General features: G+C 38.7%; 1 protein-coding gene across 1 annotated transcript in view; it reads right to left on the bottom strand.

The window, feature by feature from the left end:
• The window catches only part of GTF2F2 (general transcription factor IIF subunit 2), a 155,914-nt gene that overhangs the window by 62,222 nt on the left and 69,748 nt on the right, over window positions 1-23,944 (bottom strand). The window contains exon 5 of the mRNA XM_030311128.1: window positions 8,327-8,408. Within this exon, the coding sequence (XP_030166988.1) occupies window positions 8,327-8,408 (82 nt within the window). The remainder of the gene's footprint in view (window positions 1-8,326; window positions 8,409-23,944) is intronic.

Raw genomic sequence — 23,944 nt, forward strand, 5'->3', positions numbered from 1 at the left:
AAAATGGTCATTCCTCAAAGGAAGCAATCAAGCATGAGAATGTCTTTGGCAAATGTTTCCGGTCCCTAAGATGCTTTCTGATAAAAATGGTTTGACTGTGGACCTCATGATTGTCTCCCTAGCATCCACTTTACCACCTCCCTACTGAGGAGCATGTTTTAGATGGAACTGACCCCACCACCTACACATTTCCACAGGTGGTTCCCAACTGTTAATCCACATATTCCATCTTCACCGTTGCATTTATTGATTCAGGGATAGACTCAGAACCCACGCTGGCCCAAAGAAGGAAGTGAAGGGTCTATCTGTTTAACCATTGGTTAAAGACAAGGTCACTTAACTCTCGGGGGCTTCATATGAATAAAGAGGTAGATAATCCTGGCAGCTGCAGGTGGCCATCTTGCTACCAGGAGAAATACCAGCCTGAAGACAGTCAAGCTGAAGAAAGACCCAAGAAAATTAGAAGGACAGCTCAAGCACTGATGATGTGGAGAACTTCTAGATAAAGCATGGCTAAAGCCCACAATACCACTGTGTTTTATTTATGTGAGTCAATGAGTTTCTTTGATTTTTAAGCCAGTCTGCCCTGGGTTTTCTGATACCAGCAAATGAAAGTTATCGTAACAGATATAAATATATTAATCATTAACCTCAACGTTCACCAAAAATTGTGTTTCAAATGAGACTATCATAAAGCTAAAATCTAATACTACGTTTCCCTGGACATAAAGTTATCTTTATAGAATTCTGAGCTGCTGTTATGACTTCAAATTTTATTGAGGATTAATAGAAAAATGATTACTGATTTTGCTGTTTTAATAAACTTCATATAAAAATTTACATGGAGACATTAACCCAGCACTATGGTATGCCCAACTTGCTGTGGCTACTGAGGAGCGCACAAGGTTTACATTCAGTCATAGCAGTTTTACCTAGTCTAGGACATCTGGTACTGTATACATTTCCTAACTGCTGGCACTTTCATTATTTGACTCTTACCGTTTAGTTCTCATTTTAAAAGGTTAGCATTTCAGTGTATCTGGGCTATTCATAATAAGGGTGACCTTATATCCCAATTTTATCTGGCAGTTTACACTTCTATGTCCCAGTGTGGCATCTTCTCTGGTTAGTGCCTGCTTTCACTCTCAAAAGTATCCTGTTTTGAATGATAAATGATGTGATAATTCACCTTGTATTTATAATTCACCTTGTATTTCTTTTTTAAATATAAAGGGACACAGCTATAAGATAATCATCCTAATATGTAAGAAAAACCACTTACAAAGTAATTATTCTTTATGAAATTTATCTATGGAGAAGAGTCAAAATTACAAGTACTAAATATATCCACATACTAGTTTAAATGAAAAGAAAAGAAAATGCTTCGGTGTTATTATTGCATTGAGCAAAAATTTTATTTGCAGAAACTTCTTCAGGCATGAATCTAGTTCACCCATATGAATCACATCACCCACAAATTACATAAAGGTTTACTGAGTGAGGGGGTACTTTTCTTCCTCCCTTATAATAAGACATTCTAAGACATCTTTTATCATAATATGAGACATCAGGAATCTAGGCAGCTACAGCCTGGTAACCTCTCCCCAGGAAAGAAAGAGAATCACAACTTGCTTTCTACTATCTGGTATCTTAGCACAGAAAAAGACTCTGATTTTTCTCTTTTCCACCTCTCCACAGCCAATGTTCTGTTCCCAAAGAGAAAGGCTTTTCTTAGGTTTTTGAAGAAAGCCCACAAACACTGAAAGAATTAAAAATAAAAACTTTTGAGACAAGTATTTTTAGATGAATTGGTGACATAAACATGCACAAGTTAAAAAGCCACATATTTTCCTATTACTATGACTTTCCTACAAGAAAACACCCACTAGGGTGACTGCCTTATCTTTATGTCCCCATTATATTTTAAAAAGTACAACATGAATTATAAGCAGGGTGAATGTATTAATTTATCATTTGATTATTTAAAAAGCCTTAAGGGGTGCCTGCCTGGCTCAGTCAGTGAAGCATGTAACTCTTGACTTTGGGGTCATGAGTTCAAGTTCCACATTGGGCACAGAGATTAGTTTTTTTAAAAAGCCTCACGATCATTAAAGTTATACTTAATAAAACACAATTTAAGTTTAAATTAGTAAACCAAATGTGAACTGATATCAAATATATTCACATTTACTAATTCAAAATAAACTTCCTCCTAATAAAATATCACTTAGATCCATCCAAATTTATGTCAGATAAACAGAAAGTAATAGAAGCAGTGGAATTCTTTTTCCCTTTTGTGTTTTCTTGGTGGCTAAATGGATGCTCGCAGAATTTTATATTATGTGATGGGACTGGACAAAAGAAAATTACAGCACAGGATGAATTTTTCTTCCTTGGCTTGAATTTTATTGACTGGAGGGGTTCCCATATTCCTTGGGTTTACTGCAATACTTATTTCCACCATGGGGTGCCTGAGTAGCTCAGTCAGTTGAGCATCTGGCTCTTGATTTTGGCTTAGGTCATAAGCTCAGTTTGTGAGATCAAGCCCCACGTCGGGCTGTGCACTGACAGTGCAGAGCTTGCTTGGGATGCTCTCTCTCTCACGCAAAATAAATAAATAGTAAAAATATTTATCTCCACCTTTATCTAAATGAATTGACAGCATCTTACAAACTGACAGAATCTTGCTTACATGTGATTAATATGGCAATTGTAATTCTCATCACATGTAGCTAATTTATCGACTAAAATTTAATTTTATTACTAAAACTAAATTCCCACTAAAGTAGCACTGATCATTCTTAAAGAGTATTATATGTAAATCTAAAATATACTTTGTAATATATCTATTTATGTTACTAAAAGTGTAGTTCAGCCACTATTTGCAAATATAATACAGTAAAAATGCATGGTTAAAGAAAAAACCTCACTGACTTAAGGAAAGGTCTTCTTTGATAAAAAGGCTTTCTCTTCCAGTCCTCTGCAAATGGAAAACTATTTAATTCTTACTTTATATTTTGAAAACCTTTTGTTGTTGATGAAATGCTTCTATATTTGCTTTATCATCACTTTCCCCTTTTGAAAGGAAGATACGTATGTATGTGTGCAGGTCCACTTACGCATGTGTAATTAACTAAAAAATCAAGTCCAGGTTTCAAGTGCAGTTCTGAGTAAAAAAAAATTAAAGCTGGATGCTGTTGATTCCTAAGTTTCTGCACCTAGTTTTGCCATTCCTTTTTATTTCAACTCAACAAATACTTCTGGGTATTTAGTATTTGTAATGCACTACACTAAGTGCTCAGAATAAAAAAAGGAAGGGAGAGAGAGACTGAGAAAGAAAGAAGATAAAACCTACAACCCCTGTTCTTATGAAGTTCATAATCTTGTAGAAGATGCAACCATGCACATGTAAACAGCAGAAAACAGAGACATTTATGGGGCGTCTGGGTGGCTCAGTTGGTTAGGCGTCCGACTTCAGCTCAGGTCATGATCTCACTGTTTGTGGATTCCAACCCCGCGTCAGGCTCTGTGCTGACAGCTCAGAGCCTGGAGTCTCTTTCAGATTCTGGGTCTCCCTCTCTCTCTCTCTCTCTCTGCCCCTCCCCAGCTCGCACTCTCTCTCAAAAATGAATAAACATTAAAAAAAAAAAGAAAGAAAAAAGAACACATAGACATTCATACACACCATTAAAAAAGAATAAGTAAGTATGTGGGAATGTGGAAAAGGGTATGGCAGATCCTAACTGGAGTGGGGAATGGAAGACATGAGAAGGCTTCACTGAGTAAGTGACACCTGGGTTGGATGTAAGAGCTCAGAGGATCTTGGCAGAAGATAGATGAGGCATTCTAGGTATAGGACACAGCATGTAACAAAGGCATAAAAACTTAAAAGTGCCCAGCACATCCAGAGTAACCATGTGTAGTGTGGCAGAACTAGCTGATGTCTGCCAAAAGGAAAACAGCTAAAACCAAAGCCAGATTATCCACAAACTTGAATGTCATTAAGGACCAAGCGGTCAGTAGGCCCTGAAAAACTTTGAGCATATGTGTGAAATATGAGGGATAGTGTATCTTAGGTACTGGACTGCCAGGTCTGCTCTCAAACAGTTCTACTTTGATGTCACCTACATCTAGAAATCTGCCTTTCCATTTGATCTCCACCACATTTCTTTTCTTTTCTTTTTCTCTGTGTGTGTGTGTGTGTGTGTGTGTGTGTGTGTGTGTGTGTGTGACAGAGAGAGACAGAGAAAGAGAGAGTAGTTTTGGGGGAAGTCAAAAGTTCTACATGGACAGAAAGAGACAATCCCAACCAGGCTCTGTGCTGTCAGTGCATAGCATGACCCAGGGTTTGATCTCACAAACCGTGAGATCATAACCTGACCCGAAATCAAGAGTTGGACACTTAGCCGACTGAGCCATCCAGGCGCCCCAGCACCACCACATTCTCTGCCTCCTACTATATCATGTTTTAGATAATCTTGTGTGTGTGTGTGTGTGTGTGTGTGTGTGTTCCTTCAGGTTCACAAACTGTAAATTCTCTGGAGCAAGAAGAGTATCTACTGATTTTCTTTAAACTGAGCCTTACCTCAGTGATCACATTTGGCATTTGAAAATGTTGAATGGCGATAAACAAAGTACAGGTTGACCCTTGAACAGCACTAGTCTCAGGTGTACAGGTCCACTTATACATGGATACTTTACAGTACAGCACTGTAAATGTATTTTCTCTTCCTTATGATTTTCTTAACATTTTCTTTTCTATGGCTTACTTTATCATAAGAATACAGTAATAATACACAGACCATACAAAATATGTTTAATCAACTGTTTACGTTATTGGTGAGGCTGCCAGTCAATGGTCGGCTATTGGTAGTTTGGAGAAAGTCAAAAGTTCTACACAGATTTTCAACTCTGCAAAGGGTCAGCACCCCAACCCTCTCATTGTTCAAGTGTCAACTGTACATGAGATACAACTTATGACTCGCATTACTTTCCTATTTTGATAATCTACCCATCAGTCCTCTTCTTGCAGTTTAAGTACTTTCTGCTCTTTTAAGTTTTTATGTAAACTGTCAACCAGGATTTAAAGTAAAACGGACATGGGGTCTATAAAGCCTCACCCCTCCCTCTCATCAGTGTTGCCCATCCTGTGCCACACACAGGTTGGCATGGAATCAGTCTGAGGACTCGTAGCAGAAGTGCACCCAGGCCACCATCAGTCTGGTTCTAGTGAAATCTCCTGTCCCGCAACCACTTAAGTAGGAGATGAGTTCATTAAATCCTATCGACTCTACCTCCAAATATCCTCAAAACCTAGTCTTTCATCTCCCTTCCGGCTAGAACCACTTTAACATTTAGTCATTCAGACGTTTTGTACCTGGGCTATCACATCTGCCTCTAGCTTATCTCCCTGCTTTCAGTCTTATATTGTGGACAGAAAGGCTTATCCAAAACTTTGCTTTCCACGCTGCTTAGAATTCTTCAGTGCCTCCCTAATAGCCACAGCACAAAGTCCAAATTTCTTACCACAACAGAGACTCTTTAACAAATAATTTAGCAAGAACGTAAAGGTATTTAACATTTTAAACCTCATCTTCTGCCATTTATTCACTGAACAGATATTTACTACCTACTACATGTCATGAACTGTTCTAAGCACTTGGGTATACGTGTGTATAAGTGAGCAAAATAGATGATTGTGTGCTCGTGTGTGTGCACGCCCACACACCAAAGAACCAACCAGGGAAGTTTAAATCACACAAGGGCGAAGATGGCAATAAATATAAATAAATTATACAGTATATTAGGAGGTGATATGGTCTATAAGAAAATACAAGTATAGAAAGAAGTAGGCTGGTCAGGGTAGGCCCTATTGGAAAAGTAGAATCTGAGAAGAGACTTGAAAGAGGCAAGGAGTGAGCCATGCTGCTATCTGCAGAAAGGACATTCCAGGCAGGAAAGAAAATCTGGTGTAAAGGCCCTAATATGGAAGTATGTAGAGTACTCATGACTGTTAGAGGAGGTCAGGGTACTGAAAGCAGAGTGAGGGGAGTGAGGGGGAGGATCAAAGGATAGGGAGAAGTGGGAAGGAGTAGGAGGGTGATCATGTAGATCCTTGCAGATGATTCCAAGGACTCAAATTTTATTCTGAGTAATAAAGGACACACTGCAAGTGACCCAGGAGCAAAGGAATGGCATGACTTAACAGATCTGAGAACTGGTCTGACAGCTGTGCAGATCACAGTGGGGCAAGGACAGAAGCAGGAAGTCTGCTATAGGAGGCTACTGCAGTGATCCAGGTGAGAGATGACAACACATCATGGGGGTGGGGGGGGGATGGTCAGAATGCAGATGTGTAATATTTTGAAGGAACGGTCAATAAAATTTTTCTGACACTTTGGATCTGAGGTGTGAAAGAGGCCTCAAGTCTTTATGCATGCATGTCTCTCTGCTGAGGGTGTTCTTACTCCTCTCTTTTTCTACTTGGTCAAAACAATCTCAGTATTCAAGACGCGTCATGTATCGCCTATTTTATGAAACTCACATGATTATCATCTCCTGAATCACTCTGTGTCCTTAAGTCATGTAAGTAACTGAAATATGTAATGGCTGGTCTTTTAGCAAGAGTCAAAAGGCTAAACAATTTTCCTATCTTTTTTGGTCAGAAAAAAGCAGACATTTCATTAACACAACAGGTGACTTGCCTAGTCACATCATTAGAAAGGTTTAGAAACCTTTAAAGAAAATTAGAACCACAAAAAAAGATCTTGTCAGGCCGCTCAATAACCAGATTTTGCATTCTTCCATTTCAGTACTTGAAGAAGAGAAGTCTACAAAAAAGACTTGCATTGTATGATCAACTTTATAGGCTACACCCAAAGAGAGAAACACCTCTCCAAAGTTACTTTGTTATGAAAGTTATTTTCTGTTATAAAAAGTCTTCATTTTGGTTGTCATCCTTTTACTTGCCCTGGGGAGGCATTTAAATGAGAAGAATTATTGGACACAAAAAAAATAAGTCTTTTTGTCTCATTCCCTAGAGACACACAATAATTTAACTGAGAAGGTGGGGAAATTAAAAAGATGACATGACATTAGAGAGGATGTGGCTCAAGCAGCCACTTTAAAGCATGAGAACACTTATTTTCAGAGAGGTTGTCGCTATGGCCTGAACAGTGTGCTCCCCGTTATGAGCTGTGTACAGCTATCATTGGCTGAAATAGAAGTTCCATGAGGACAGAGAGTTTTACCTGTTTTGTTCACTACCCTTTCACACGGTAAGTGCTGAATGAATGAACAAAGTTATAATTCTAAACTACATGGAGCTGAAATATATTCAACAAAAAGTATAAACCAAGGGGCTCCTGGCTGGCTCAGTTGGTAGGGCATGCAACTCTTGGTCTCAGGGTTGTGAGTTCGAGTCTCACGGGTGGCATGGAGTTTACTTAAAATAAAAAATGTTTTAGAAAGTTTAAAGCAAGTATATTCCACTTCTCAGCATTTAAAAAATTGCTCTTTGGAAGTCAAAATTTGGACTATCGAGAATTTGCAGTTATCTTCCAATATTATAAAATGTTAACCATATACAACAGTGGGGAAGACCTTACGAAAAATCTCTAACGAGGAGTAAGTTTACAAAAAGTTCTCTGTAATCAAGAGAAAAGGATGATATTCTAGCAGCTCTACTTGCTTTATCCTGTATAGTATTTTAGACATGTTCATTATGGGAAAATTACAGCCTTTGAAAATAAAATAGTACAAATATCTTATTACATATCTTTAGAGAATCAAAATCTATAAAGATGACTAGAAAAAAGAAGCATAAAAAGTGTGATTTCAGGTTATATTAAGAGAGTAGCTTAAAACATCCCAAATAGCCCAAGTTGTGAAAGTTCTCTTACCAAAGAAACTCTTACCTGGGTTTTTTTTTCCTTAATTGAAATATAATTGACATATAACATTATATTAGTTTCAAGTATACAACATAATGATTCAAACTTTACAGGCATTATAAAATGATCACCACAATGAGCCTAGTTAACTGTTCATCATATTTACAGGTTTTCTTGTGGTGAGAACTTTTAAGATCTCTTAGCAATTTTCAAATATGCAAAATAGCAATACTAACTATAGTCACCATGCTGTACATTATATCCCCAGGACTTATTTTATAACTAGAAGTTTGTTCTTAGGTTTAAAACCAAACAGCCTTTGAAGAAAACACTTTTAACATAACTGTAGTCTTCATGCAGTCAATAAGTAATCTATGTATTTCAATCCCCAAGAGGAAATATCAGGTATTATTTTAAAGTTAAAAAACACCAACCTCTTTAATCTCATGTAGTTTTCACTGGCAGCAGGTCGGCATTCAGCTCTTTGTACGACTATTCCTTCCAATGAAAGTTTATCTTGAATGGAAAGAAAAAAAATTAACAAATGTATTCAGAGATTACACGGATTATTTTTAAGATTTTACTTTGACATCCTAACCACAGTAATAATGATCAGCATCAAATATAATAATAAAAATCAATGAAACAAAAGGAATACTGGTAAGTTTATAGTACCATCATTAGTCAGAATAGAGAAAAACCTTACTCTTGGCTAGTGAAAAACTGAGCTTGTCAGGTTTACTGGGCTGCTGCAGCTGCTTGCCAATAACAACTTCTATTTATTTTTTCTAGAGAGGGTGGCTTAAATGTAAGGGCATAAAATCAAATTTAAAAAATCTGAAGGGTGTGGAGGCTATCTCATCTTTGGCAGAGAAGTAACTTCTAAAAACTCAGCTAGTCTAAACCACTAAAATCAAAGATAATATATATTTGCATGTGTGGGTGTGCACACTCACACATACATGTAGGCAAATAAAATTCTAGAATACACTATGACTGGAAAACTGTGAAATTGAACAGATCATTGTCTAGGCTATGCTGTGTACCAGTTCTGCCTGCCAGTTGCTCTGACTTCTATTTTCAAGCAGAATTATTAACTTGGGTGTGTCCAAATAAGAGCTTTAACTGCTATGGACATCTGTTCAAACAAAAGGGCAATTTTTCCTACCATTAGTAAGAATTCTTATGGTGACCCTGACACAAAATTTGAGAGAAACTTAAAAAGTAAACAAAAGTTAGCACTTCCAACATGACTACCAGGCACCAAACATTGCTGTGAAGTCACTTTACAGACGTTATTTTATTTGATAGCACATATATGACTGTCCCATGATGGCACTAGCTTTCCTATGGTCTGAAAAGATTTATGTCTATAGTTAGGAAGTTATGGTTCAGTCTTATTTCCATGCAAATTCACCCGGGTTTTGAGAAGAAATTCAGGAAATCCTTTGGCTCATCAGCAATGTATTTATGATTCATCTCATCAGGGTGAATGACTTCATGCATTCCACTAATATGAACTAAGTGCGTACTAGGTAAAGGGCACCATCTAGGCATTTGGAATCAAAGATGATTAAGATACAGTACTATTTTCTGGCACAAAAACAGACACTTAGATCAATGGAACAGAATAGAGAACCCAGAAATGGACCCACAAACATATGGCCAACTAATCTTTGACAAAGCAGGAAAGACTATCCAACGGAATTAAGACAGTCTCTTTAGCAAGTGGTGCTGGGAAAATTGGACAGCGACATGCAGAAGAATGAACCTGGACCACTTTCTTATACCACACACAAAAATAAACTCAAAATGAATGAAAGACCTAAATGTAAGACAGGAAGCCATCAAAATCCTCAAGGAGAAAGCAGGCAAAAACCTCTTTGATCTTGGCTGCAGGAACTTCTTACTCAACAAGTCTCCAGAGGCAAGGGAAACAAAAGCAAAAATGAACTACTGGGACCACATCAAGATAAAAAGATTCTGCATAGTGAAGGAAACAATCAGCAAAACTAAAGGCAACTGACAGAATGGGAGAAGATATTTGCAAATGACACATCAGATAAAGGGTTAGTATCCAAAGTCTATAAAAAACTTATCAAACTCAACACCCAAAAAATAATCCAGTGAAGAAATGGGCAAAAGAAATGGGCCCATTTTTCCAAAGACATCCAGATGGCCAACCAACACATGAAAAAATGCTCACCATCACTCACTCATCACCAGGGAAATACAAATCAAAACCACAATGAGATACCACCTCACACCAGTCAGAATGGCTAATGTTAACTCAGGCAACAACAGATGTTGGCAAGGATGCAGAGAAAGAGGATCTCTTTTGCACTGCTGGCAGGAATGCAAACTGGTGCAGCCACTCTGGAAAACAGTATGGAGGTTCCTCAATTAAAAACAGAACTACCCTACAACCCACCAATTGCACTACTAGGTATTTATCCAAGGGCTACAGGTATGCTGTTTCGAAGGGGCACATGTACCCCAGTGTTTATAGCAGCACTATCAATAATAGCCAAAGTATGTAAAGAGCTCAAATGTCCATCGATAGATGAATGGATAAAGATGTGATATATATATATATATACACAATGGAGTATTACTTGGCAATCAAAAAAAGAATGAAATCTTGCCATTTGCAACTACGTGGATGGAACTAGAGGGTATTATGCTAAGCGAAATTAGTCAAGAGAAAGACAAATATCATATGACTTCACTCATATGAGGACTTTAAGACACAGAACAGATGAACACAAGGGAAGGGAAACAAAAATAACATTAAAAAAAAGGGAGGGGGACAAACATAACAGACTCATAAATATGGAGAACAAACAGAGGGTTACTAGAGGGGTTGTGTGTGTGTGGGGGGGGGGGGGGATGAGCTAAATGGTTAAGGGGAATTAAGGAATCTACCCCTGAAATCACTGTTGCACTCTATGCTAAATTGGATATAAATTTTAAAAAATAAAATTTAATTTAAAAAATAATTTAAAATGTGAAAAAAACACAACAAAAGATATGGTATTCTTTTCAAGAGACACACAGTTCACGGGAGGGGGGGGGGGGGCAGAAAAACTGACCAAAATGTAGGGTGCAGATAGTACCACACCCACATGATTTATATTAGAAAATCTTCTTTATGGTGACTTTTCTTGATTTTGTCTCCAAACTCCAGAAGACTCCTTACTGTAGTCCCTAACCTGTGAACACATGCGTAATTCAGTAGTTGAAGAGTCCCTCAATGCTTGTGAGATACACAACAAATCTCAAGTACAGACTAACAGATGTCTGTAAAAAGCAATGATGAGAAGCATGCCTACCTTACATCAAAATATGTCAGGAAGGAAATAAAGCCATAAATATTTTATATGAAATTTAAATGTCTAGAAATAATTTCTTCTTGTTAATCAGTTTAGTAAGATTGAGATTAAAAATCTGAATTTCCCAAATCTTATGTTTGAGTTTGCCTCTCCACTGAAGATGAATAGTCTATCTAGAACAATTACTGTCATAACAAGAACAAGATTTGGGAAATTCCTATGTATAAAGTATCTTAAGTGCATGAGAAAGTCCTCTATTGAAACATAAATCAATCCTTTTTAAAAAACAAATTTAGAATACCACATGACTCCTGAAAATAATTTACTTTTATATCCATGCGTCTATTAATGTTGAATACTAAAGGAGCTACCTGTTAATACCATCTGTTAATGTTCCCCACGTGTCTAGCAGTATCTATACCACGTAGACAGGGTGAATTTAATTTTTAAAGGATTCTGCTGTCCGTGTTCTCCATATAATACTTGAAAGGGTAAGAAGCATCCAAAGCACCTGCCCATTTCACCTTGGCCACTACTCTCATCACTATTCTTCAATCAAGGTCATTCTCATAAAGCAACAAAATTCACTTCCCAAACCATAATTTCCTGTCCATCATATCCCCTTTTCAAACCTAAAATAGCTTTCCAATGATTCTCAAATGAAAGAAAAGTCTTAATCATCAGCAATGAATTTTCCCACTGATTGGCTGCTCTTAAATAACCCCACATCTCTGTTAGCTCATTCCCCTTCTCTTCTTAAATAAATTTTAAAAAGCCAATTACTTATGAGAAAGCCTCCTAAGCAGGATTTAAAGCCTTCACACACATTTTAAAGCCTCACAGGAAAATGTTTTCATATTCTTTTCACTAACCATGCTTTAAATATTGCATTATATTTTAAAGGCATTTGAAAGCACCTACTTGCACACCACTGTTGTTTATTACAGATCATTTTCATTCATTACTTGAAACCACTTTGTTGGGGGTGAGGGGTGGCTCAGTTAGTTAAGTGACTGACTCTTGATTTTGTTTCTTCAGATCATGATCTCACGGTTTGCGAGTTTGAGAGATTGGGCAGGGAGCCTGCTTGGGATTCTCTCTCCCTCTGCCCCTCCACACAGCTCAGCGCACTCTCCCTCTCCCTTTCTAAAAAAATACAAAACAAAACCAATTTAAAAGACCATAAATACTTGCAATGCATCAGGAATAACAAAAATAAATAAAACATGACTCCTGTCCTCAAGGAGTAGAGTCTAGTGCAGCCATTCAAATGATTCTGTGGCATATATTTTTTAAAATGTACTGAGGAACCCCCAAAGAGCTTTGATGTGGGTTTTATCTATTGCTATTGATATTAGAAATTAAACTAAGAAATGTTTAGAAAATCAGAATTGAAAAAGACAAAAAGCCTTGGTATTATTATGAATAATTGTTTTGATTTCACAGGCCCTTTGAAAAGGTTTCCGGAATCCCTCTACCCAAAAGTTTCCAGATCACATTTTGAGAGTTGCTGGTCTAGTGGGAATCTAAGACAGGTATATAAATCATTTTGAATACACCAGAATCACTTATCCCAAGCAGGCTCCACAAAGCCTGACACAGGGCTTGAACCCACAAACCATGAGATCATGACCTGAGCCAAAACCAAGAGTTGCACACTCAACCGAATGAGCCACTCAGGCACCCCAACACCAGAATCACTTTTAATAGACCTCCACTTAACCCACTTCTAGATTACCAAGGCTCTCAAGTCCCCTCTTTTAAATACAGTGACAGATGCCCATAGCTTGCCCATAGTGGGCAGTTAGGTTCATCTCTGGTACTCCCACACACTTCTGTTCTAACTATATTAGAAGTTGTTTATGCTAGTGTTACTGTTAGTAATTATGCAATTTGATTATATATTATATAATCCTATTAATTATGAGTATGGGGGAAGGAGATGTTTCTATGAAAACCAGGTTTAGTGCCTTGGCAAGGCATGATATAAAAGTAAGTTGCTAAAAAAACTACTGTCAAAGTAGACACTGGAGAAATTAATAGGAGACTAGAAGAGAAACATGCAAGTCTAGAAGGATTCTGCATTCCTACTGTTTCAGTGTCTAAGTTCTTGCTCTTTTCTAAGAAGCCAAAATTGTAAATCTAAACTAGATTATGAGTTGAATTTTCCCAAGAAACAGAGAGCAGATGCTCAATCAGCATACTATACTGTAATCAAAGGCCTTGTCCTACATGTACACTGGTAGCTAAATGTACATTTTAACCCTTAAGGTAAAATGTTTAAGGCACTAGGAATGCACATTATGGTTCCCTACCTTTGAATTTACCTGACAGACTACCGGTCCTTCCCTATGGACTATGGGACTCTACTGCACAATGCAGAATTTTTTTAACAGTTATAAGACAGATACACACAGAATACAGAGACTAAAACACACAAAGAGATTATGCCTAGCTGAGGTTCAAGAAAAGGTTTGATAGAGAAAACGATGTTTATGTTGGATTTTTTTTTTAATGTTTATTTTTTAGAGAGAAAGAGACAGAGCCCAAGCAGGGAAAGGGCAGAGAGAGAGAGAGAGAGAGAGGGAGACACAGAATCCAAAACAGACTACAGGCCTCAAGCTGTCAGCACAGAGCCCGACATGAGGGCTTGAACTCATGAACTGTGAGATCATGACCTGAGCTCAAGTCGGACGCTTAACTGACTGAGCCACCCAGGCACCCTGTTTATGTTGGATCTTGAAAAACAGGTGGAATTTAGACAGGAGGTAAGGCAGAAAGACACTGAAGGTGGTAGGAATAGAGTGAACAATGGCTTTCATCTCCTTCCTCTTTCTCTTTCTCCCTGTGTGTGTTTTTGTCTCTCTCTGAATTTCAAACCAAGGGACCCACACCAGAATTGGATACTGGGTAATATTCCAGAATCCTTCCTATATTTTCTCCTCATCACCTATCCCCCGTCCTTTTTTGCAAGATCCATTTACTTCCTGGTTTCTGTTACTTGTGACCAAAAGAATCTTAAAGAATATGAACACACAACTTTGATAATAGTTTTATTTATCTATATCCTACCACCTAGTTTCAGAAAAAAATTGAGAAAGAGGCGCCTGGAAGGCTCAGTCGGTTAAGTGTCTGACTTCAGTTCAGGTCATGATCTTGTGGTTCACGAGTTCAAGCCCCGCGTCAGGCTCTGTGCTGACAGCTCAGAACTGGAGCCTGCTTTGGATCTGTGTCTCCATCTCTCCCTGCTCCTCCCCTGCTCGCACTCTGTCTCTCTCTCTCTCTCAAAAATAAGAATTAAAATAAATGAATAAATAAGAAAAAATTAAGAAAAATTTAAAGGGTAAATATATAAAACATATGCCATAAAGAAGAACTGAAGAGTTCCAGTTCTGATTCTGTCAGTAAATAGTGATGTCACTTTGGCAAGACTACTTCACATCTCTGGGCCTCAGCATGTACATAATGAAGTGACGAGGATCTCTGAGATCTAGTTCCAATTCTCTTTCACTTAATAAACAAAGAAAAAAAAACAACAACAACTGGCCTTCACTTCCAACTGGGGATGTTTTATTATTTCATTAGTGTTTCTTTTGTGTGGGCTGATTCTCTTTCTTTCTTCTTTTCTTTTCTTTTCTTTTCTTTTCTTTTCTTTTCTTTTCTTTTCTTTCCTTCCTTCCTTCCTTCCTTCCTCCCTTTTTCTTTTTAGAGAGAGAGTGAAAGAGAGAGCTCGAGCACGGGAAGGGTCAGAGAGAGAGGGAGACACAATCTGAAGCAAGCCCCAGGCTCGGAGCTGTCAGCACAGAGCCTGACACAGTGTTCGAACCCACAAAACAAATCGTGACATCATGACCTGAGCCAAAGTAAGACGCATAACCGAGTGAGCCACCCAGGTGCCCCTGCACTGTTAACTTTCTTTTTTTTTAATTTTTTTTTCAACGTTTATTTATTTTTGGGACAGAGAGAGACAGAGCATGAACGGGCGAGGGGCAGAGAGAGAGGGAGACACAGAATCGGAAACAGGCTCCAGGCTCTGAGCCATCAGCCCAGAGTCTGACGCGGGGCTCGAACTCACGGACCGCGAGATCGTGACCTGGCTGAAGTCGGACGCTTAACCGACTGCGCCACCCAGGCGCCCCTGTTAACTTTCTATTAAGACCTAGATATAATCAAATTTTCTTTGAGGAGAAATTAGAAACTTTCTTGAAACAACAACAAAATGTTGAGAAATTTCAGCTCTAACCAAGACCTTCCGGCTCTTTATCTCAACTGAGATAGACTCTATGTTAAAGAACTCAAGAAAACCGACAGGCACTTTTTACAAGTTAAGGGCATACCTAGTTTAAACAAGTTACAGTAATAAGCAGGAAGGGTGCTTATTAGCATTGGCATGTAATTAATGATACCAGGTATATTAGGAAGATGCTAGGCATCAGGAAGTTATAGGCATTCATTTCCACAAGGCCACTCCAGATCCACTTCAGTGTGGAGGCCTTTAAGAGCACTTCCAATTCCAGTTAAAACACAGGTAAGTGAGCCAGAACCAAGATTTTGGACTGTTCCTATGACTTCTGAAGCTATTTTCCTGATTCTTATTTATATCACATCTGTGTCTACCATCAGAAGAGGACTGAAGAAAAAATATTTTCACAGAGCTGGTGAATTTAAAAGGTAAACCATTTTTAATATTCCTATTAATTTCCATTGTTCTCATTTAAAATCTTTTCATGGAAGTTTTTTGCCTGTGGTTCACAGGGTAAGGCAAATCAATATAAACTACTTGGTATCTTAACAAACCAGTTAGGCAAACTTGCAATCTCTATATTATTAAGAAAGTGATCCTTATTCTATTCAAATTTGGCAACGGATGTTCTGATCTCTAACCTTCAAAAATTTTAGGAATGAAAGATCATGTTCAGATTTCAGTAAACCTACAGAGTTAGCATTTGATTATTTACCTCAAAAGTAACAAAGGAGCAGTAATATAAATATTCCCCAAAGTTATCTATTTATGTAATATGTTTTCATATAATATTCAAATTACAAATACACCTAATGCACTGGAAATTCCCAATTTTAAACAAATACTGAAACAAGATTTGAGGACTAGACCAAAGATTTAGAAAACACCTCAACCTCCTGATGCATAGCACTGCTCTTCAACTGTTCACCTATGGACTGTAAGAAAGAAGGCTGTATATACATTCCTACAAAAGGGAAACTGAGGGGCACCTGGGTGGCTCAGTTGGTTAAGCATCTGCCTCTAGATTTTGGCTCAAGTCATGATCTCACAGTTCGTGAGTTTGAGCCCCAAGTCAGCTTGGGATTTTCTCTCTCTCTCTCTCTCCCCCCGACTCTCTGCCCCTCTCCCACACTCTCTATCTCTCAAAATAAATAAACTTTAAAGAAAAAAAAAGGACACTGTAACGATGATCAAATAGCATCTGTGAATGACAAGAATGGTTGCCCAGGAATATAAAGAAAAGTAGCTAGCTAAAGTACAAAAATCAAAGATGGAGGCCTAAAGGCACAAAGGAATCTGGATTGTTCTATCAGTCGAGAGCCATAACAGACTTTAGATCAAAGAAGTAACTTAGTGAATGAGCTTTTTAAAAACAAATATTTGTATGTTTTAATGTTTACAAATGAAGTCCACAAGTTATTATTCCTCCTATGCTTCAGACTACAGTCTCTTTTATGCTTGTTACATCATATATGTAATTAGCCAATATAAAAGCCTCTTGAATACAGATGTGGGCATGATGTTTTGACTTGTAAACAGACATAATTTCTAACCTCAAAGCTGCTTTCAAGAATAAGAGGCTGGATAAAACCCAGAAATAAAACACAGCTTTATAAAAAACATAAAGTAATGCTATGTTTAACAATAAATGAAATAAGGCAGGAAAATCCTAATAATATAATAATCGTTTGTTTTAGTTAGACCTTCATCAAAGGGTGCAATCCAGCTTTGGCTGCTGCACTTGAAATTAGAAATGACTTAAAAACAATAGGAAAAGCAGAGCACCTGGGTCGCTCAGCTGGTGAAGCGTCCGACTTTGGCTCAGGTCATGATCTCATGGTTTGTGAGTTCAAGCCCTGCATCGGGCTCCGTGCTGACAGCCTGGAGCCTGGAGCCTGCTTCAGATTCTGTGTCTCCCTCTCTCTCGGCCCCTCCCCTGCTGGCTCTCTCTCTCTCTCTCTCTCTCTCAAAAATAAACACTAATAAATAAATAAATAAACATTAAAAAAAACAATAGCAAAGGTAATTAAATGAATTAAAACAAAAAACAAATCCTTCCAGGAAAGATTAAGTCTCCTAGAGAACAGACTTTCACTACAATGCTATAGTATTATTAAATAGTGCCAAACACTGTGCTTGATATGATGAGTGATACCAAGGAAGAAAAATACAGACCATTGCACATAGAAAAGACTGCAACAGGGTTGAGGAATACAATATTAATGAAATACTTATAGACAATCCAACGGCACCTATTTTCAAATCAAGTCAATAGGATTCAAGTATTTCATTAACTTCATCTTCAGTACCTCCTGTTCTCTTCACCATGTTTAATTGGTAACAGCGGTGGATGCCATACACTAGTTCTTTATGATTTTCAAGATAATTTAACAAAGTTATCTCCACAACTACAGGGTAGAAGTTATGTCTGCATCATTAAGAACTCCTCTGAGATAAGTTCCCTTTCCTGAACTCACGAATTACCTTCATAGGTGGTTTTTCAATTCTGCTTGATCATTAGAATAATCACCTGGGGAGCTTTTTAAAAACTACTGGGCCCAGGGGCGCCCGGGTGGCTCAGTCAGTTAAGCGTCCAACTTTGGCTCAGGTCATGATCTCGCAGTCTGTGAGTTCAAGCCCTGCGTTGGGCTCTGTGCTGACAGCTCAGAGCCTGGAGCCTGCTTGGGTTTCTGTATCTCCCTCTCTCTCTGCCCCTCCCCACTCATGCTCTGTCTCTCCCTCTCTGTCAAAAATAAACAAAAAAAAATTTTTTTAATTAAGACAACAACAACAAAAACTACTGGGCCCAAAGCCAGAGATTCTACTCGATGTGGCTTATGGGGGCAAGAGATGGTGGTATCTTTATAACTTCAATAGATCATTCTAATATGCAGTAGCCAGAGCTTAAAACTGCTGCATAATATGGCTCCTCACCCCAGGCTCCCTTTCTTCCTCCCTGTATCTCTGTTAATTTTATTTTCTGGTGGTATGAAGGTAGCAGCTCACAGAACTGCTCAAATATTTCATCAAATCTGAGACAGCATCAACTATAACATACATCATCTTATAAGCCATTAAGACAGAACACTACCATGATTTTAAGACATACCCTGATTTCAGAACTGTTTAATGTGAAAAATGTGCAACATGAAAGAGTCCTCCGTCCCTAATTTACAATCAATATACTAAGAAACAGCATTTGCTCCTATGAACCATCATATATCCTGTCCTGCTGTTCAGGCTCCCTTCTCTTTCCTCCACACCATGTCACCACTAAGGAAGGACACAAGAGGATCTAAAGAAAAGAGGATGACAGAAGGACCAGTGGTGGGGGACAGTACTTAAGAGCAAAGATTTTTTTTCATCACTGATTTCATAATAATATTACCTTTACAAGTTTTCAAAGCCATGTCCCTCATTTTGAGATTGTACATAATGATTATTAACATTTTAAAAATATCTTCTTCCCAAAGAGAAGGCAAAATTCCATTTTGCCAAATAGCACTATAAAAATGAGTTCTATATAATAATATAATTTCAATGTTCATTTGATGGCTCATGAAAGTGCTTTGCTCATCTGGTTACAATAGAATTTTCCAGTGAATAATAATGCATAGGCTACAATTCAAAAAAGAGAAAATTCATTTTAAAAAACATAAATGACTTCTCACAGAATTATAAAACACTGCTTTCCCTGAAGCACTCATCTCCCAAAGTATATTTAAAATATGAATTAATATGATTTGTAAATTGTTTTCACAGTCAACTGTATAATTAATGAAAAGCAAAGAATGCGGAATGGAATTTTGCTTGAAGTTCTCATTTAATCTGTCATTTTTATTTGTGCTCCTTTTAATACACAGTGCTTTATTCTTTTCTACACTCCTCAAATAAGCCTTAAGTTTGCCAATATAGCAAAGATTCCTGGGCTTCTCTGAAGACTCAGTTCAACACTGCAAAACATTCTCAAACACATTCACCTGACTGGAAGCACCCATCCACATCACCTTCCTACCAGAGGATACATCCAGTGAGTCCTAGGATTCAAGCATTCTACATAGTTGGTTAGATACTGTGGCCAATCAGCAGCATAAGGTAGCTGGGGCAGTATTTGTGTTAGTACAATCCCAGTACCAGACAACACTTAATGCAGATGAATTTTATACGTCAAAACTAAAGGTTTGACATTCAAACAGAATTAGATTAGCATGGAAAAATACTTGATTCTTATATTAATACGTTACATTGTGTAATTTATTTTTATTTTTTTTGAGAGAACAAGCATACACCCAAGAGAGCTGGGGAGGGGCAGAGAAAGAGGGAAAGAATCCCAAGCAGGTTCCACGCTTAGGATGGAGCCCCATGCAGGGCTCAATATCACCACCCTGAGATCACGACCTGAGCTGAAATCAAGAGTCAGATGCTTAACTGACTGAGCCACACAGCACCCCTATTTTTATTTTTTAACACAGAGGCTAGAGTAAATTAGTCATAGCTGAATATCAAAATGAATGTTTCTCACATTAAATGCTATTAACAGGAGGCTACAAAGAAGAGATAAACCACACATTAAAAAAGAGAAACTTGGGGCACCTGAGTGGCTCAGTCAGTTAAACATCCTATTGATTTCGGCCCAGGTCATAATCTCACAGTTTGTGAATTCGAGCCCCACATTGTGCTCCATGCTGACAGTGCAGAGCCTGCTTGGGATTCTCTTACTCCCTTTCTCTCTGCCCCACCCCTGTTCACATGCACGCTCTCTCTCTCTTTCTCGCTCTCAAAAATAAATAATTAAACTTAAAAGAGAGAGAAAACTTTAGCTTGCAAAAGACACGGTTCAAAGTAGAGACATCAGAAGACATAAAAGTAAGATGGCCAAGGGTTAGCCAGATTTGAGAAAATGAACAGATAAAGCTATCATTATGGAGTCAGGTAGGTGGGCATCAAATTCAAGTGAGGGAAACAGATCAAGAAGCTTGAAAAAATGTGGCAAGTCCGGAGCTAAGACCGAGTGCCAGATTCAAGTAAAAATCGACAGTTGCTTTTACCTTCTTTCTAAGGTAATGGGAACTCATCTTTGTTTTATTTTGTTTTGTTTTGTTTTTGTAAAGACAGGCAGAAACATGGAGGTAAAAACAACCAAAAAGATCTCGTATAGGTGGAGACAGAAGCAGTGTTCTTTCTTATTTTAAAGGCAGCTCCTAAAACCTACCTTTTTCCTTGAAAAGGAGTGTTTGAATTTCACAGAGTGATATGGTCAGTTTGGGGGAATTATCAAATCTTCTATCTTCCAACCAAAAGAGATACCTTCTTGGTGAGGTTCTACTTCCTTCCATGGCACATAAATAGAGCAAGCATATATTATGATGACATCCCGTGTCAATCATGGCGACGACAATGACCTCATTTTCCCTCAGGAACTAGTAGGTAAGATGGGAACTCCTCCCACTGGCCTGGAAGAAGTTCTGCCTAATGCAGATATTGGAAGATTAGCATCATCATATTAGTGGGAGGTTTTGCTAGAATTTGATTAGGCACTGGGCCTAACTAATGGATATACCTATACCAAGAACCTAACATGGCACTGTCTAAATCCTAAAAGTTGGGGCACCTGGGTGGCTCAGTAGGTTAAGCGGCCGACTTCGGCTCAGGTCACGATCTCGCGGTTCTTGAGTTCAAGCCCTGCGTCGGGCTCTGTGTTGAATAGCGCAGAGCCTGGAGCCTGTTTCAGATTCTGTGCCTCCCTCTCTCTGACCCTCCCCCATTCGTGCTCTGTCTCTCTCTGTCTCAAAAATAAATAAACGTTAAAAAAAAAATTAAATCCTAAAAGTTGGCTAAAGGGCTCTTTTATATGTGTGAGTACAGATGTCTAAGACAGAGGTGATCTAACTCTAATAAAGGTTAGGGTAATGAGTAGTAAACAGGGCCCCTACCTTAAAAAAATCATTCTGTCTGCAAAGGAGATGAAATCCTCAAATCTAGTGATCAAGTGGATCTAAGTAAGCTAATCTTTGACATGTGGGTTAAGCTTTTTGCTGAAATTGTTGAACTGCAGTTTATATCTGCAGTGAGGTGGAGAAATAGAATCACACCATATTTTTCTTGGCATACGAAGCACCACTTTTATACTTTTAGGGTTGTGTGGACCTGACTGACACTATCCAGGACAAGCTTTCCCCACCCTCCACCCACCCAAGCAGGCAAATACAAACTTAGAATAGAACAGAAAGAAGAAAACAACCTGGCTGTCTCGTAAGGGGCAGGTGTGCCACAACAGGCAGCAATGATCTACAACCCCCTGCAACGTCTGTAAAACGCAATCATGTTACTTTAAAGGGGATAATGTGGTGTAATGGGGATAAAGTGAGGCCTACCGGGAGCCATTTTTCTTTTCCAAGACTGCAAGTTGGGGGCAGCAGGACACAAAAGAAAAGTGCTATGGATTCATATCAACTTCTAGTCAGGCACTAAGACAAAGCTTCCGTCACACTATTGTTGCCAGGCCACGGGTGGCAAGCAAATCATGCATGGCAGGTGTGCAGAAGCCAAGAACGCCGGTGTGAAGTCAAGAGTGAAAAAATAGCGACCGAGGGTCAGAGGCACATATTGGGGTGGGTTCAGAGTCTGTCAAGGCAAGCCAGCAGAAACAAAGAACACAAATAGTCTTAAAACCCAGGCAGCAGAAACAGAAGTGAGTTGGCAAGTGTAACGGGGCCCCGGTGCGCTGGCTGAAGAGGCAGCCCCGCCTCACCTTGCCATCCTGAGGAAGCCCACCTTCTAGCAGCACGTGCTTCATTTCCCCATGAAGGCATCTACAAATGGGCCAAACAGGCTGTAGGGAAGAAGGCCTAGGATTACGTGATCATCTCCTATGTCACTCCATTTAATCATAAAACCCAGGTTCCATCACTACACTACAGTTCTGTTCTGCTGCTTCTGATGTCCCATAAAGTTCATTTAAAGAGGACCAGACCCAGCAACGAAATTATCACGTCTTTGCGGATTCTGCTTATTACATGGTGCTACTAGCATACAGTGACTACAAACATATGAATCCCATGAATACATTTCCAAAGTTGTGCTAAAGAAATCTATTAAATATATTTTTTTAATTTTTTTAATGTTTATTTGAGAGAGAGCGAGCGAGCGAGAGCCAGTGAGCAAGCACAAGTGGGGGAGGGACAGAAAGGGAGACACAGAAGGTGAAGCAGGCTCTGGGTTCTAAGCTCTCAGCACAGAGCCCAATGAGGGGCTCAAGCCCATCGACCGAAAGATCATGACCAGATGCTTAACTGACTCAGCCACCCAGGCACCTCTATATTTCTTAAAAAGTCAGATCCATAGACAAGACTTGATTCTAAAACAACAAAATCAACACAGACATGAAATTGTTAGAATATAAGAGTAAACTCTTCTTAAATGATACAGGACTAAGAGGAAGCTTTAGTTCAAGTGTTGGCTTATTAACAAGCTGTAAAGTTCTAGGTAAAACACTGTTAAAAGCTCCCTAGGGGCGCGTGGGTGGCTCAGTCGGTTAAGCGTCCAACTTTGGCTCAGGTCATGATCTCATGGTTCGTGGGTTCGAGCCCTGCGTCGGGCACTGTGCTGACAGCTCACAGCCTACAGCCTCTTTAAAGTGTCTCCCTCTCTATCTGCCCCTCCCCCACTCGTTCTCGCTTTCTTTCTCTCTCTCAAAAATAAACAAACATTTAAAAAAATTCCCCAGAATGTAATTTTATTTTTGGTAAAATGAGGAGGTTGAATTTTATGGTCTCTAAGCAAAAACTCAGCTCTAAAAATGTTATGCATTAGATTTCTAGTTTAATTTCAATGGACTTTTGATAATCTAAGTATTAATACATGTTATCTGCTATAATTAAAGATATAATTTTTTATATCTGAAGAAAATCTAACATTGCTTAGAGAAAATACAAGGTAAGCATTTTAAATTTTTTTTTTTCAACGTTTATTTATTTTTGGGACAGAGAGAGACAGAGCATGAACGGGGGAGGGGCAGAGAGAGAGGGAGACACAGAATCGGAAACAGGCTCCAGGCTCTGAGCCATCAGCCCAGAGCCTGATGCGGGGCTCGAACTCCCGGACCGCGAGATCATGACCTGGCTGAAGTCGGACGCTTAACCGACTGCGCCACCCAGGCGCCCCAAGGTAAGCATTTTTAGAAGACTCTGCTCCAATGTTTCCGCCAACATACAGTTGAATAATTAAAAAATGCCTTTAATGTAATAGAAATATAAATCAATTCAATATTAAATCTAAATCTAATTTAACTCTGAGAATAATGTGCTCCTCAGAATAATTTAGCAGACAGACCAGTCAAGTAATAGTGTACTGGGGACAATGTTCACATTTCTTACCCCTGGGCCTTTAAACTCTAGAAATGAAAGCTCAGATCTCTAAAATGCCTTGGAAGGCAAGTTAGAGGGGAAGAAGAAAAAAGGGGCGGGGGTGGAGGGGAC

This window comes from Lynx canadensis, chromosome A1 (genome assembly GCF_007474595.2).
Source record: "Lynx canadensis isolate LIC74 chromosome A1, mLynCan4.pri.v2, whole genome shotgun sequence".
NCBI lineage: Eukaryota > Metazoa > Chordata > Mammalia > Carnivora > Felidae > Lynx > Lynx canadensis.